General features: G+C 46.2%; 1 protein-coding gene across 1 annotated transcript; it reads left to right on the top strand.

Annotated features, from left to right (window-relative positions):
* Positions 1-759: 759 nt before the first annotated feature.
* On the top strand, positions 760-16,737 carry GFRA3 (GDNF family receptor alpha 3). Its single transcript, XM_046667141.1, has 8 exons — positions 760-968; positions 5,752-6,039; positions 10,220-10,312; positions 11,861-12,173; positions 14,450-14,553; positions 14,719-14,853; positions 15,244-15,332; positions 15,534-16,737. The coding sequence occupies exons 1-8, from the start codon at positions 884-886 to the stop codon at positions 15,621-15,623; spliced, it is 1,197 nt and encodes a 398-aa protein (XP_046523097.1). The 5' UTR covers positions 760-883; the 3' UTR covers positions 15,624-16,737.
* The last annotated feature ends 261 nt before the right edge of the window (positions 16,738-16,998 follow it).

A 16,998-nucleotide genomic window follows, 5' to 3' on the forward strand; every position in this document is an offset into this window, starting at 1 on the left:
GAGATCTTGGTAGAGTAGCTTGCCCTCTGAAACATCATCTGAAAATGATGAGGCTCCTAAATGGTCTCTCCAGCCACCTTCCTCAATGATCTTTTGTTTCGTCCAGGGAAATCTCTGCTATTTAGTCTGAGGGAAGTTTAATCCTTTTTCCTCCCTGATAAGACAGAAGGGGCTGAATTTTGGAGTCTAGTCTGGCAACGGTCCTGGGATCTGCCCCAGATCTGCTCCCAGCAAAGCTATTTCACCTGTCTGGCACCCATCTTGGCAGAATATTGGGGTTAATGACGACAACTGAATCTTACCCTTGAAGATACTTATGGGGGAAATGAAATCATACATGTGCAAATTCTAAAAGAAAAGATACTAGAAATGCAAGTGCCCTTGTGCTGGTTCGAATTTTGTTACAAGATTTCATTTGCGGTGACTGTTGGGGGTGGTGGGGAGGGAGTTCCAGAAAGTGAAAAGGAATGCTTTTTTGGATAAATATCTGGACCCTCGAGATGGCGAGTCTTCAGTGGCAGCTTCCACAATGTCTTGCGAAGAACTCCTCCTCTAAACGAAGTTGGCAGCAGACGGCAGGTGGGCCGGCTGGGCTAAGCGCTCCCGGGGCGCCTGCCCTCCCTCGCCCCCACCCCCGCCGCTTGCTCGGTCCAGTAGAGGCAGCGGCGTGGCGCGTCCGTCAGCTTCGGAGTTGGAGGGCGGCGCCCAGGACCCTGGTGGGAGAGTGTGGGCGTCGCGCTGCGAGGAGGGGCGGGAGGCGGCTGTGGGAGGCGCCGGCCGAAGAGCCCCGCTCGCAGAGCTCCAGCCTCAGGAGCGAGGGGAGCGCGGCGCCCGCGCAGGCAGAGCGCCCCCGGGGGCGGCCACCGGGCGTCTGCACCCCGTCATGGGGCGCCCCCCGAGCCCGTGCTCGCTGCCGCCCGTGCTCTTGCTGCTGCTGCTGCTGCCGCTGCCGGTGCCCCTCGGAGCCGGTGAGTGTCGTCTGTGCGTACACGAAGCCCGAAGCCCGCTCCGGCCAGGGCTTCGGGGAGGCGCGGGGGAGGGGAGCGGGAAGGCGGGGCCTGGGTCACCTCTGTCCTGAGAGGGCTCAGACACCGCATGCTGCCTGGTCCCGGGCGTCCTTTCTGTCCTAGCCTGGGCAACTGGAGGAGGAAGCCCAGGGTGCCAGGAAGGGGCTGGGTTTCTTGCCTAGAGCAGTGTCTGAACTGTTGTAGATTGAGTACCAGCAATGGTCAGGTCACCCAAGCATCTCCTCGTCCTCGGTGCCCCCTCTTCTGTGTTTTGAGGTGCCTCAACACAGTCACAAAACAACTGCAGCCAGGCTACTACAAGGACAGCATCTTTAGGAGGTAGGAAGAATCAGAAGCAGGACTGCCATTTGCTCGACAGGGACTTCAACTCTTCCTCCCCTTGTAAGGACTGGGGAAGTGGTCACTAGGTACAGAGTAAGAAAGAGAAGTTTTTTGTTAAAACTGACTTGTCACAAATTAGGGTTGTAAACTGCTGCTCACAATTTGCCAACGTTATTATTTGGTTGTATTGTGCGAATATTGCTCACCACCAACAAACCCCTCTTCAGGTATGGGGCTCCTGCCTGGAGCCTGACTGGAGGGAATCCTGAGGCAGTGACCACACATTGACCCTATGACCTCGGTCCACAAGGTAGTACTACAGAAATCCAATCTTAGCTGTGAGACAGATATGGAAAGAAGGAAGGAAAGGACTGGTCTGTCCAGACTGACTCCATCAGTAAATCGGGGCATCAAGACATCATTGATCTGATTTGACTGCCCAGGAAATTTCACTAACCCTAGGTATGGCTGCATGTCAGGATTGGGGGTAAACATTAAACACCTTTTCCTCCAATGTGGACACCTTAACCAATTTAAGGGAACAAGTTCCACCCTATTATGATGAAATTTAACAAGGCTCCCACCTTCTTTTGTGGAGATGCAAATGCCCCTAAATCCACCACTCAAATTTTGTGAACTATCAGCTAAGAAATTAGGGAGGTTTCCTTTTGAAAATTGTTATGACTCAATATTTAGTCCAGTTAAAGCAATGAGACGTGGACCTGCAACATTTTTTTCAGCAAGCGCTTATTGGGTCCCTACCAGAAGTAACATCTTAAACACTTACTATTTCTCAAACTGTTTAAATCCATTTCTCCCTTTGGTAAAGATAAAAATCTCATATGTTCCTTAAATGTTTTTTGAAATTTCAAAAGCTTTCGTTTTCATCTTCCACATATAAAATTATCAAATATGCTTTTTTGAACCACACATTCCCTTTGGAAATTCTAATATACCCCCAAAAGGGACCTAACCTCTCTCTTCCCCATCCCCTCCATTGAGAAACTCTGGTTTAATCCAATCTCCTCATCTTACATTTGGAAAAGGTCCAGAAAGTGAAGTAAATTGTCCCAGGCAGGGCTAGGACTAAGGTGAGGTGACAGAAGGGGGTGCCAAGAAACTCAGTAGTCAAGGTAAAGAATATTTTAATGCAATATTTTTAAAAATCAAAATTAATGCCCCCCAAAATCCTTGATGAACAAAATATCAAACTTTTAAATAAAGAGTAACAATGCTATGCTGAGGCATTTTGGAACTGAAGCAAAAGCAAAAATCAGTGCTACTGAGCCTGTCTTTATTTATGCATTGAATATGGCACTAATTCTCAAACTTTAGGGTGCATCATACACTCCAGCTAACTTGCTAAAATTCAGATTCCCAGGCTTTATCACCAGAGATTCTGATTCAGTAGTTCTGGGATGGGGTTCTGACATCTGAATTTTAATAAGTAATCTAATTGATTATCATATGATTAGAAGAGGAGGTTGGACTAACTAAACCCTGAGGCCCCTCCTAATTTGGGGACTCTGATTGTAAGTAGAGGGAAGGGACCCAGAGAAGTTACAGAGGTGACTCACAGAATGTCTCTGTTATCTGGTTATTTCTTAAATAGTGGGAGCTTACAAATAATAGGCACTGTTCTTGGCACTGGCGACAGAGTAGTAAGATAGATGTGGAAGTCTAGAGGGGGAGATAATCAATAAAAAATCAAGTCAAAAAATAAGTCGTGATAAGTGCTATGCAGAGAATTGGAGTAACAATGTGTTAGAGTAGCTAGGGGGCTATTTTACATTGGTTGGTTGGGGATGGCCTTTTTGAGATGACATTTAAGTTGCAAACTGACTTACCAGAAGGGGCCAGCCGTGTGAAGATCTGGGGGAAGAGCATTCCAAAACAGAAAGAAAGGCTAGGGCAGAAACGCTAAGGCGGGCATATATTTGTTCAGTGGCAACCAGAAAGAAGGCCAGTGTGGCATGCGGGAAGTGGGAGACAGAGAGCTAGGAGGAGGTTAGAGAGCAGGGCAGGGACCAGGTCTTACAAGGTAACCAGGGAATATAAACTAGATCTCAGCTAAGTGCAGTGGAAGCTGTTGGAGGGATTTAAGCAGAGAAATGAGATGATCTTATTTACAGTTTTTAAGAGATAATCTCATATAATGCCAATCAGCATTAGAATTATATTCACACAGTGGAATGCTGCATAGCAACAAAAATAAGTTGTTTACAACTGTACTTAGCAGTGTGAGTGAATTTCATAAAAATAATATTGATCAAAGAAGTCAAGATACCAAAAGCACATGTTGTATGATTGAAAAACAGGCAAAACTAATCTCTAATGTTAGAAATTAAAGTACTGGTTTCCTTGGGGGGATGGTGACTGGCAGAGAGCTTCTGGGGGGCTGGTAACGTTCTAGTCCTTTATCTGGGGTCTGGTTACATAGGTGTGCTCTCTTTGAAATTCATTGAACTGTACATTTTTGATTTGTCCATTTTTCTGTATGTTATACTTCAATAAAAAGTTTATTACCAAACATAATATACAAATGGCTGAGAAGCATATGAAAATATGCTCAACATCACTAGTTACTAGGGAAATGAAAATGAAAACCACAATGAGATACCACTTTATACCCATGAGATGGCTATATAAAAAAAAGAAAACAAAAACCCCCCAAAATAACAAGAGTTGGCAAGTATGTGGAGAAATCGGAACCCTAGTACATTGCTAGTGGGAATGTAAAATGGTGCAGCCACTGTGGAAAACAATTTGGCTGTTCCTCAAAAAGTTCAATGTAGAATTACTATATGACCCAGCAATTCCACTCTTAGGTATACACCCAAAAGAACTGAATACAAGTATTCAAGCAAATACTTGTACATGTCTGTTCACTGCAGCACTATTCACAATAACCAAAAGGTGGAAGCAACCCAAATGTCCATCAGCTGATATATAGATAAACAAAATGCAGTATATCCTTAACAATGAAATATTATTCATGCATAAGAAAGGATGACGTACTGATGCAATACTACAATGTGGATAAACCTGAAAAAAGTGTGTTAGGTAAAAGAAACTAGATATAAGAGATCACATATTTTATGATTCCATTTACGTGAACTATCTGGAATAGGTAAATCTGTAGAGACAGAAAGCAGATTAGTGGTTGCCAGAGACTAGGGAGAATGGAGAATGACTATTCAATGGGTACAGGTTTCCTTTTGTAGTGATGAAAATATATTGGAATTAGATAGAAGTGATGGTTCTACAAAACTGTGCCTGTACTAAATGCCATTTAATTGTACCTTTTAAGTTGGTTAGTTTTATGCTGCATGAATTTTACCTCAATAGAAATGTTTTCCAACCTAAAAAAATGTATTAAAAAAGATGGCTGCAATAACAATAAAATACTAATTATGTGAGGTGAAGGATATGTTAACTAATCTTATTGTGGTAATCATTTCACAATATATATGTGTATCAAATCATCACATTGTATACCTAAAACTTACACAATGTTATATGTCAATTATATCTCAATAAAGCTGGAAAAAAAGATGGCTGAATGGTATGGGAGAAGGAATTTGGAAAATGGAATCAGGGAGACCAATAAGGAGTTTTGACTATAGTTGAGACAAGAGTTGATGGTGGCTTGAGTTAAGGAGGTAGTGATAGATGTGGAGAGAAGTAGACAGATTTTAGATATTTTGTGGAGTTGACAGGACTTGTTGGACTGACTGTAGAATATGAAGGAAACAGAAGAATTAAGAATGACTCCTATATGTTTTGCCTTGAAAAACCAGGGGGATGATGATGTTCTTTCACCCCTTAACAGTGACCCTAAGTTTTAGGATGCAGGGCCTTCCTTCAGGGCCAAGCTATAACTAACGTTGGTGTTCCTGAGTGACAGAATCAACAAAAGCTCCTCACCCCAACCTCAACCAGTTCTCACCAAAAGGTATTTTTAAGTGACTTTTAATGGAAGACTCAAAGTTGTTGCTAACTCATTTGCAACCCCATGCACATTCTCAACTCTCTGGTTATGACGCTAGCCCTGCCCATGGCATAGCTCTGCCCAGGGCACTCTTCCCTGTGCCTGGCAGGGTCATCAGGCTCAGCTTCAAACAACTGTCCCCCTTCCACTTCCAGTTGGCCGAGCAGCCTCTCTTCAAATCCCCACCTCTTCTTGGGCTTGATCTGTTCTGTCCAGATTGTGACAGCTGCAGACTCTCTGCTCCTGCTGGACTTCCTTCTCCCCACTTATTCCTAAAGGCCTTTGTGCCATCCCAAGAGTTTTCTGCCCAAAGTTTCATCTGGAATCCCCCCACCCTACCTTACAACTTTGTTCTCCCAGCCAGCTCCTCTGACCTTCTGTGAGCCTCACCTGGTCTCTATTCCCCCACAGGGGATCCCCTCCCCACAGAGGGTCGGCTAATGATCAACTGTATCCAGGCCAGGAGGAAGTGCCAGGCCGATCCCACTTGCAATGCTACCTACCACCACCTGAATTCCTGCATCTCTAGTATAAACACCGCATCACCCGCAGAGGAGCCTTTCGTCCCTGTAGACTGTGTGGAGGTAGCACAGCACCTCAGGAATAGCTCTCTGATGAGCTGCACATGCCACCGGCGCATGAAGAACCAAGCTGCCTGCCTGGACATCTACTGGACCGTTCACCCTGCCCGCAGCATTGGTGAGGCCCCAATCCTAGAGTGGATTAAGCTAGAGAAGATGTCTTTTGGGGGTTGTTTTTCAGTCCTTCAGCATAAGGGCCACATGGTAGATTCTGACGGGATGATAATGAAACTCTGCATTTGACATCAGCAAGAAGTGGAGGGAGGAATTGGCAGTATCCTTTTAGGCTCCTATAATACTGCCCTCTCTTCTCCTTACTTCCTTCTTTCTTACTAGGCTACATGTAGCTGCCTCATGGTAGAGCTCTGAGCCAGGCTGAGGCCCAGCCTGGGGAGCTCCTGGAACAGAAGGGTATGGGAAGGAGGTGGAGGAAAATGGTTTTAACACATAAATATGCTCCAAATACAATGTAATCCCTAAGTTCAGAGAGACTGAGAGGCAGCATCCTGGTCCAGCCTTTAATAGAAAGGAGACTCATTAACCAAACAGGAGATGCTAAGAGAGGGAAGTCACTGGAGAGTCAAAGAGAGGAGCTTCCTCTGACTCTTTCCAGAGACCCCGCTCTGTATTAGTCAGCTTTTACCGAACTATGCTGCAGTAATAAAACAGTGACTTGCAAGACAAAGTTTAGTTCTTGCTCATGTTCCATGTTGGCTGTTTCATGTGTTCTCTTCATTCTGCAATCCAGGCTGAAGGTACAGCCTCTATGTGGGGTGTTCCCTTCTCATGGCAGAGAGAAATGAGCAATGACAGAACTATGTGATGGCTTTAAAAGCTTCTGCTCAGACGTTACATAAAATACTTCTGCTCACATTTTAATTGACAAGGCAAATCACATGGCCAAGCCTGACATCACTGGGGTGGGGAAGTATATGCTCATCCCACAGGGAGACATTGAAAATCAGGTGGCAATAAGTGAGGATAGGTAGTCTTACAGGGAGGGCAAAATAATTGGAAACAATAATACAATCTACCATCGTCTACCGCTTGATCAAAACATTCATTTCCTTGCCTTCCTCAAGCAAAATATACCTACCCACATTCCGTGGAAGATGCCCTAAGAGTTCTATCCAAACATGACATCAGGCTCCAAGTCTAGGATCTCATGATAATTTTGTGTGTGTGTGTGTGAGAGAGAGAGGAAGATTGGCTCTGAGTTAACATCCGTTGCTGATCCTCCTCTTTTTGCTTGAAGGAGGTTGTCGCTGAGCAACATCCATGCCAGTCCTCTTCTACTTTCTGTGGGATGCTACCACGGCATGGCTTGATGAGCAGTGCTAAGTCCATGCTTGGGATCTGAACCTGCAAAACCCGGGCCGCTGAAGCAGAGCATGCAAACTTAACCCACTACACCGTGGGGCCGGCCCCATCATGATAATTTTTATATCAGGTCTGGATGTGGCTCCTGTTCATCTAGAAACCGTCATCTGTCCACCATACACACTCAATATACAATAATGAAACAGGGACAGGAGAACCACAACAGATCTTCTTGGTTAGAAAGGGGAGGAACGGGAGGCACACAGCAGACACCGATTTACAGTAATTCTGAAGTCCTGCTACACAAATGTTGCAAGGGCCATCTCCCTTGGGTGTAAGAGATTGCTCTTCAGTAAGACCTTTCCATGGGAGAGTTACTCTATCCATTGTTTTCTAGGGCTCTTGGCCCAGCCCTCTGGGAGGTCCTTCCTTTTCCTTTATTTTCTTTGGCCACATCTGAAAAGGGCATTGGAGACTACAGCCTCCTTGGGGACTAAGCAGCATTCTCAGTTTGCTTGCTACCTGAGGAATAGTGGGGTATTTTAAGTCTTTTTTTTTTTTCTCCCCAAATTCCCCCAGTACATAGTTGTATATTTTAGTTGTGGGTCCTTCTAGTTGTGGCATGTGGGACACCACCTCAACATGGCCTGATGAGCAGTGCCATGTACACTCCTGGGATCCGAACCAGCGAAACCCTGGACCACCAAAGCGGAGTGCGGAAACTTAACCACTCGGCCACGGGGCCAGCCCCTTAAATAGTCAAAATCTTTTTAAATCCAGGCTGGTGGCTCTTAGCAGTACAACTTTCTTAAAGCATAATTCCTTTTTATGTCTTTGATTTCTGTCACCTCGTGTGCCAGTAGCCTTTCCTGTAATCCTTTTCAAGACATGCATCTCTTTCTAGACCTAATTAGAAGTACCTTGCCCTTATCAGGCTTCTGTGGAAGAGCCACTACCTTAGTCTTTTTTCCCTGAGCACATTTGTCCAACTGGCAGGATTTATGGGATACCATCTTAATCAATGAGAGATCTCCACAAAGGGCATGATAGCCACATACTTGAATTGGTCTTTGCCCCAAGGCTGAGTTGTAATTGACCTTATTACTCAAAGCGTTTTTCACTTTTATCTTTTACCATTTGAATATGAGAAGCAGTTACATTTCTTAATCCTACGAGTCCTGGAATTTCTGGATTCTCTCTTTTCTCTTTCCTCCCTGTTTGCAAACTGGCCAATTCTTCTCTGAGCTTCTGTCTTTCTTGTAGTACCTTGCCAAATGTAGCCAGTAGCAATCAAGACATACTAATAACCTTTTGCTTCTCAGCTTCTTCCCGTTAAAGCATAGGCTCACTCAGTATATCATCTTCCTTCCAAGTTATTGCAGGCAACAGTTTTACCAAGTGCTTTGCCACTGCATGATGGCAGCTGCTCTCTTTCCAGCCCCTAGTAACAGCTTATTCACCATCCACTGACCAATACCAAAGCCAGTACTGCACATTTTCGATTTTTTTTGGTCACTGCAGCCCTCCACTTCTAGACACCAATTGCATTTTTAATAAGAATTTGCTAGGTTATGCTGCAGTAACAACTGACCAACCCCTAAATATCTGACTTTCAACAACAAAAATATGTTTCTTGCTCATGTTACACTCTGCTGCAGGCTTCCAAGAGTCAGCTGTGTCTTTGCCCTACCTGTCTAATTCATTTGGGAATCCAGGCTGGTAGAGGGAAGAGAACAACAGCAGAACCATCTGAACATTCTTAAAGTTTCTGCTCAGATGTGATTTATGTCACTTCTGCTCACAATCCACAGGCCAAAGAAAGTGGCTTAGCCGTACAGTGGGGTGGGGAAGTATACTCCTCTCCTAGGGGGCCTGAAAGTCACATGGCAACAGGTGGAGGTTTATAATCCTCCCACAGGGTGAGCCGCAAATACTTGGAAACAGTAATACGATTTACCACACTCCTTGTTCCTTGCTTTCCAGTCTTTGTCCTAATCGCTTCTCTTTCAGAACTTCCCCTGAGGCTTCTCCCTGTATCCTCTCACCTCCCTCTTTTCCCTTGGGAACTCCAGGACTTCCCAAGTATCCAAACCATCCTCTCCTGTTTCCTGAACATCTTCCATATTCCTTCCCTCCTCAGGATGCGTTCACAAAGTTAATTGAGTGACAAACCTGCAAGCTCACCTCTCTCTCTTCCAACAGGATTTATTAACCAACATTTATTGAGCACCTACCACATGTATGAGCTATGTGGTGATTTTATATATATAAGACCTAGGAGTCTCCTTAAGGAGCCCACAGCCCCATGTGGGTGACTGAGAGAGATGTGTTTCCTTTGATAGCATTGTCTCTTCCTCCTCTGCTTTTCTCAGTCAGGTTCAGTTCGGGACCTGGCCTCACTTTCATCTCCTCAGGATGCAATACATCTCCATAGCCAAGTGGTCAGAGTCCACCGCTGTGCCTTCCCCAAAAGCAAGAGAAAACAAGACAGAGTCCCCTTGCCTGCTTATGTACCCACAGGCAATATGTCTAGGGGTTAGGAGCAGAGACTCTGCAATCAGAGAGTCTAGGTTTCCATTTCTTATTGGCGTATGTGAGCCTGAGCAAGTAACTTAACCGTTCTCATCCTCAGTTTCTTTTCACCTATGCAAAGGCTTCTAGGAGGATTAAATGAGATTGAAAAATAGACATATATATATTTTTCCACCTTTACCATAGTGCCCAGTACACAGTGTGCTCAACAGGTGGTAGCTTTATTATTCTTATCATTAAACCCAGTTTATTCATTGATCCCAGCATGTGCATTTACAGCCCTCTTTTTTTCTCACCTCTGCACAGCTTGCAGCTAGTTAGGTAGAGACTGCCTTTTCCTTTTCTTCACGGGGCCTTGAGGTCTGGCTCAGTAGCCTCAGCCCCTCCTGCTCCCTCCCCCCCCAGCCCAGTCCTCAGGATTCTGGTGCTCCCCACCTTGTCTCTAGGTGACTATGAGTTGGATGTCTCCCCCTATGAAGACACAGTGACCAGAAAACCCTGGAAAATGAATCTCAGCAAACTGAACATGCTCAAACCAGGTGTGGACGGCAAGCCGAGGCTGGGACGTGGGGGCTGGGCCTAGACCCTGAGAGAAAGGGTGGCTGGTAGGGGACCAAGCTGGGGTGCTTGTCAGGGAAGAGTCTTCACCTGCCAGATAACTAAGGAAGCACCATGTCAGGGTGGGAGTCTGAGCTGTGGGGCATGCTCTGGTCTCACCAGAGTCAACAAAGAGCAATAGATATTAGGGAAGCATTCGAAGAGAGCCCATTAGGGCTCCCTAGTTCCAAAAGGTGGGTCTCTACAAAGGGTTTGGTGGGAGTGGCAGCAGTCCCAGAAAAACATGTGCTGAAATGGAGTATTTATCTTCATTTGAGGCAGCCAGGAAATATTTTTTTGTCCCTGAAGACTAGGAAATTGCTTGTTTTCAACCATTGTAATGGAATGGGCGAGGTGTTGGTCAGGGAAAATGAGGCGAGAGAGTATGACTCCTGAGGGGTGACTCAGGGTGGGGAGCCATCTGTCTGGCAAGGACAATGATGCATGTTTTTCAGGAAAGTGAAGCTGTTGTGTTAATTGGAAAGGAACACACACAGGCACCCTCTTTTTAAGACATGAGTTTTGTTGTACCGTCTGTTCTATATATTAGAATTAGAATTTTGAGAGAAAAGCATAAAGATTTATACATAACAAACCCTTAGTTACAAGGAATCTGGGAATAACTTGTTCCAGTTACTCCATTGCTGGAATATTCTGTTGATAGAAATATCACAGTAGTTTCCTAAGACTCAGAGTATGGGTAACTTTTATGCATGCATCAATCAATGAAAGACAGGCAGGTGACATTAAAACTGAGCAGAATAGGGGGCCGGCCCAGTGGCGCAGCAGTTAAGTTCGCACGTTGCGCTTCTCGGCAGCCTGGGGTTCGACAGGTTCGGATCCCGGGTGGGGACATGGCATTGCTTGGCATAAAGCCATGCTGTGGTAGGTGTCCCACGTATAAAATAGAGGAAGATGGGTGTGGATGTTAGCTCAGGGTCAGTCTTCCTCAGCAAAAAGAGGAAGATTGGCAGTAGTTAGCTCAGGGCTAATCTTCCTCAAAAACAAAACAAAACAAAACAAAAAACTGAGCAGAATAGACAGACGCAAAACAAAAAAATCCTAAATAGAATTTGTTGCATCTGTTTTGGACAGTTCAGAAAGTGCTTTAGAATGTTATGGGGCCTCTAGGTCATGATTTCCACCATGAGATCTCATTCACTGCATAGGATTGAGGAAAGGATTTTGGTTATTTGAGCTTTCTGGCTGCTTGAATTCTATATAAATGAGTATTAGATGTATATGGCTTTTTTTTTTTTTTTTTAACCTAGTCAAGCTGAGGAGTAGGATGCCGCGATGGGGGGGGCTCGTGAATGCCCAGATAGTTTGTGGGTAGAGGGAAAGCCCTGGACTAGGAATGGCCTTATGGGGTAGTCTTCCCTTTTCTCCTACTACCATCTTGTTAAATCGGAGGGTTGCAGAGGTTCCTAGGGAAGCTGGGCTGCAGGTTTGCAGAGAGGACTCGTGACTTGGTGCCCCTCTCCCGCCAGACTCGGACCTCTGCCTCAAGTTCGCCATGCTGTGCACTCTTAATGACAAGTGTGACCGGCTGCGGAAGGCCTATGGGGAGGCATGCTCGGGGTCCCGCTGCCAGCGCCACACCTGCCTCGGGCAGCTCCGCTCCTTCTTCGAGAAGGCGTCGGAGGCCCACGCACAAGGCTTGCTGCTGTGCCCGTGCGCGCCCACCGATCAGGGCTGTGGGCAGCGCCGAAGAAACACCATCGCCCCCAACTGCGCACTGCCGTCAGGGGCCCCCAACTGCCTGGAGCTGCGGCGCCTCTGCCTCTCCGACCCACTGTGCAGGTGCGGCTGCAGGTGCGGGCGGGCAGGGTGGGCCAGGGCGGTGCGTACCACTCCCGGACCGTCTTCCTGTGCAGGGCTGGGTCTGACCCTCCAGGGACTGTGGACGGACTTTGCCACATAGCTACCTTCTATATTTTCTGAAACTTTTCTCAAGAAGAATATATATTTTTTTCTTTGAGGAAAAACTTCAGAAAGTATAAAAATATCACTCAAAGCCCATCACCTGATGATAATCTACCATACTTTTGGGAGTATTTCCTTCCAGTCTCTTTTGTATACAAAGAAAATTTGGCATTTTGGGGATATGTTTGTATCTTGCTTTTTTCACTTAATGGAGCATATCTTATGAGCATTTTCCATTGTAGGCAATATGGAATAGTGGTGAAGGAAGGCTTTGAAGTCAGACAGATGTGAATTTAAATACTGGGTTTGTGTGACCTTGAGCTCATCACTTAACCTAAGGTTGCACTTAGTCCTCTGTAAAAACTGGATCATATTGCAGATCTTATGGGATTCTGGCAAGAGTTAAATTACATAATTTATGTAGAGTGCTAAGCTTACTAGTGCAGAGTAAGTGCTCAATAAATGGTGGTGGTTTTTCTTTTTTGTCATTTACTGTCCTTTGACAGCTTGATTTTTTTTTTTAAAAGATTGTCACCTGAGCTAACAACTGTTGCCAATCTTCCTTTTTTTTTATTCTTCTCCCCAAAGCCCCCCAGTACATAGTTGTAGATTCTAGTTGTGAGTGCCTCTGGTTGTGCTATGTGGGACGCCATCTCACCGTGGCCTGATGAGCAGTGCCATGTCCACATCCAGGATCCAAACTGGTGAAACCCTGGACCACCGAAGCGGAGTACGCAAACTTAACCACTCGGCCATAAGGCCGGCCCCTGACAACTTGATTTTTAAGTGCCCTCGTCATATTCCATTTTATGGATGCCCCATACTTTATTTAATTCCTTTATTGTTGGATATTTAGGTTGCTTTCTTTATTGCTATAAATAATGCTGCAATAAGTATCACTCTTGCTCATTAATCTTTGTGCACAAATCTAATTATTACTGAGGGTATGTTGCTATAAGGGCTATTACCAAATCAAAGGACATGAGGATTTGTAAGGTGTTTGATACATACTCTCCAGCAAAATTCTCATCTGGCTTTCCTCTGCCTTCTCAGGACAAAACACTCTCCAAATTGAAGTTATCATTCATTTAAGTGATATTCGTTGACAATGGGAGTCACACCAATCTTGTTTTCAACCTGGTTCTACCACTTAATTTTCTGTAACCTTGGTCAAGTTACTTAACCTCTGAGTCCCACTTTCCTCTTCTGTAAAATATTGCATAGTCAGAGCTCTCAAGAATTATAATACTAACACTTAGTGAGTACTTACTATGGGTTAGGTACTGTTTTAAGTACTTAACACATATTAATCATCTAAACCTCACAAGAACTCTGCAAGATAGATGCTATTTTTTATTTTTTTATCATCCTCAGTTTACAAATGAAGAAACCACAGCAGAGAAATGTTAAATAACTTGCTCAAGTTCATCTGGGTAGTCAGTCAGGTTTGTTAATGAGGTTTGAAATGAAGGAAGTCTGGCCTAGCGTCTGTGTACCTAACCGCTCTGCTCTACTGCCTATTATTGTGCTGGTAGCTCCTACTATTACTATTACATAACAAGTGCTTGGCTAGTTGACTAAGATACTTTCCCTTCCTTCAAGGAGTGCGCAGTTGAGTGGGGGTGATAGAGAAGTAAAAGACCAGTCTAACACAAAGCAAAATGTAAGGAAAACTGCAGAAATGTATATAGAAAAGCATACTCATAATTCCATCACCCGAAGATAACCAGCTTTACCTATTGTAGGATGAGTGTTAATAATAATATCTAACATGTATTGAACTTTTAGTAAGTACAGGCACTGTGCTAAATGCTGTACGTGCATTCTCTTATTTCATTCTCACAAAAATCCAGGAGGTAGTGCTGTTTTCATCTCTATTTACAGTCAGGGAAACTGAGGTTAAGGAAGCTGCCTGAGATCTTGTAGCTAAGGATTGTAGAGCCTAAATTCTGAGTGGTGTGCTGTGGGGACTGGGGTGATAGTGCATTTAACTGTGACAGGAGTAGGCTTCACTGAGAAGGAAGCCCTAGGCCAGGTTCTGAAAGCACAGGAGGACTTGGCATGAAGATGAGCATGTCAACCAAAGGGGCAGCAAGGGTGAAGGCTGCAGGCCAGACCTTCAATGAGGACTCTTGACATTTTCCTTCTTTCAGATCACGCCTGGCAGATTTTCAGACCCACTGCCATCCCATGGACATCCTAGGGACCTGTGCAACAGAGCAGTCCAGATGTCTGCGAGCATACACAGGGCTGATTGGTGAGGCTGGGGGCATGTGTAGGGAGCCCACAGGCTGGCCAGCCCTGGGGGTGAGAATGCTCTGGAGACTGAACCCAGATGCAGTGGTCCTGAGACAAGTGGGAGAGGCCAGGAGCTGAAGTTGGGGTTGGCATAGGCCCTGACAATCCTCTCTTTACCCAACAGGGACTTCCATGACTCCCAACTTTGTCAGCAATGTCAACGCCACTGTTGCCTTAAGCTGCACCTGCCGAGGCAGTGGCAACCTGCAGGAGGAGTGTGAGCGGCTAGAAGAGTCCTTCTCTCACAACCCCTGCCTCAGTGAGTGCACTCCACCTCCTCCCAGCCCCTGCGGCTGGGTCAGCTGAACCCAGGGAGAGGAAAAGGGTCAGCTCTGTGGTCCACACTGGTTCCATCTGTCTCCTGCAGAGCAGCTCCCTCCTCAGGATAGGCTTACCTCCCCCCAGACTTGGCCTTTCTTCCTTCTCCCACTCCCTGAGTGACCCCCAAGCTGCTTATTCAACCTGTCTGGGCCCCAGGGATACTATTCAGCTCAAGGAATAAGCAAGCAGAATGAGACAATATCCTATTCCTACTGCTGCCCGCTCACCGTCCTATATCCCAGAGTTCCTGAAGCTCCCTTTCCTTCCCTGGGAGCCTGAGAAACCTCCAACAACTGCCTGCTTCCAATCTACCTTCTCCTCTCCTCAGTGGAGGCCATTGCAGCTAAGATGCGTTTTCACAGCCAGCTCTTCTCCCAGGACTGGGCAGACTCTACCTTTTCTGTGATGCAACGCCAGGTAAGGCCCCCTTTGTTACACCCCTCATGCCTTTACCGGACCAGCTTGGGGAAACCCAGACAAGGGGATGGAGGGATGGACCCCCTTGTGATCATGAATACTATAGAACTCTAATGGACACCTCAGGGGAGGGGGACAGGCCTTGACTGAGGCTGAGGTGGTGAAGGGGGTGGAGCTGACTCCGTTCCATTTCTTCCACAGAATGAAAACCTTGCTATGAGGCCACAGCCCTGGGCGCCCTCTCTTCTTTCCTGCCCACTTACCTTGATTCTGCTCCCAAGCCTCTGGTAGCTGGACTTCCCCAGAGGCCCTCTTCCTCTCTTCCCCATCCAGCCTGACCTGCATACTACAAGGGGTAAGGAAAGGAGAGCATCAGGAAGGAGGCACAGTAAACAACGTGGCAACCCTGACACCATCCCGTACATCCAGTTGACTCCAGATGAGGCCACAGTAGAAGCTGACTGGCTGAGTTCTCATTCCCCCCACTTCTGACTCAGGCTGCCCCTCCTTAGGACTTGGTGGCCCCGGTTTATTCATATCTTCTGGTGGTGACCAGCTCTACCGAGCTTTCTCCTGATCCCTTCCTCCTGCCCACCAGGATCACCCATGCTCTAAGAAATCAGTCATTCTCTATTGCATTCTCCAGGTAGCTAGGGCTGGGTTTTCTGAGGCAGCCTAGAAAGACATTCCCCATTGTAAGGAAGTCTGGAGCAAGACTCCTGCCCGCCTTGTCTCCTTCTATGATTGGGGGATGGGAACCTGCTGCCTGCCCTGCCCTGGGATCCTGCAGAGCATTTGAGCATCAAGAGCTGGAGCATTTGGGCCTTGCTTTCTTCTTGCTACTGTCCCAAAGTACCCCTCAGCCTCTTGGATCATGATTAAACATTTTGACTTAAAACTATGCTGCTCTTTTCCCATTTTCTCACGTTGTGAATTTATATAGAACCAGAGCTGTTGCACACAAAAGAGCACAGGCCAGGTGATCAAGAGATACAGCAACCCTGCCACCAACTGCTCTGTGACCCTGGGCAAGTCTCTTAGCCTTTCTGTATGTGTGACATGGAGTTGGAAGCAAAAATAGCTTAGGTGTGGCTGTAGACCTGGTTTCAGTCCCAGCTCCAGCCATTTCTGGGATACTGCCTGGGATCTGCCACAGCAGCTGAGAGGGGAGTGTCCTTAGTCAACCACAGCATTTATTGAGCATCTGCTTGTGTTATTGGTCTGCTCCAGGCCATAATAGGGGCCAGAGGAAAAGGGAGACTGGTTCTTGATCTCATTTGCAATCCTGTTAGGATAAGGAAACAGCCCTCCATGCAAAGTAGTTAGAAGAATATGTAGGCTGTGGACATTTGTCCATTCATTCACTCACTCTTTCCATAAGCATCTGACGAGTGCTGGCTCTGCAAGGCACTGCACTAGGTGCAGGAGATTCTGAGGTAAGAAGACTCAGATCTTGTTTTTCAAGTCTTTCACACACCAGAACAGAGGAATAGACAAGATAGTCAATAAAAACAAAACAACAACAACAACAACAAAAATGCAGGGGCCGGCCCCGTGGCTGAGCGGTTGGGTTCGCACTCTCCGCTTCAGCGGCCCAGGGTTTCGCCGGTTCAGATCCTGGGTGCAGACATGGCACCACTCGTCAGGCCATGCTGAGGTGGCGTCC

This window comes from Equus quagga, chromosome 7, assembly GCF_021613505.1.
Source record: "Equus quagga isolate Etosha38 chromosome 7, UCLA_HA_Equagga_1.0, whole genome shotgun sequence".
NCBI lineage: Eukaryota > Metazoa > Chordata > Mammalia > Perissodactyla > Equidae > Equus > Equus quagga.

Bases quoted from the DNA above. Each gene is read 5' to 3' on its own strand.
- GFRA3 (XM_046667141.1), top strand. From the start codon at position 884: ATGGGGCGCCCCCCGAGCCCGTGCTCGCTGCCGCCCGTGCTCTTGCTG. The intron at 969-5,751 runs GTGAGTGTCGTC...ATTCCCCCACAG, and splicing joins GCCGGTGCCCCTCGGAGCCG to GGGATCCCCTCCCCACAGAG. The intron at 14,854-15,243 runs GTGAGTGCACTC...TCCTCTCCTCAG, and splicing joins CTCTCACAACCCCTGCCTCA to TGGAGGCCATTGCAGCTAAG.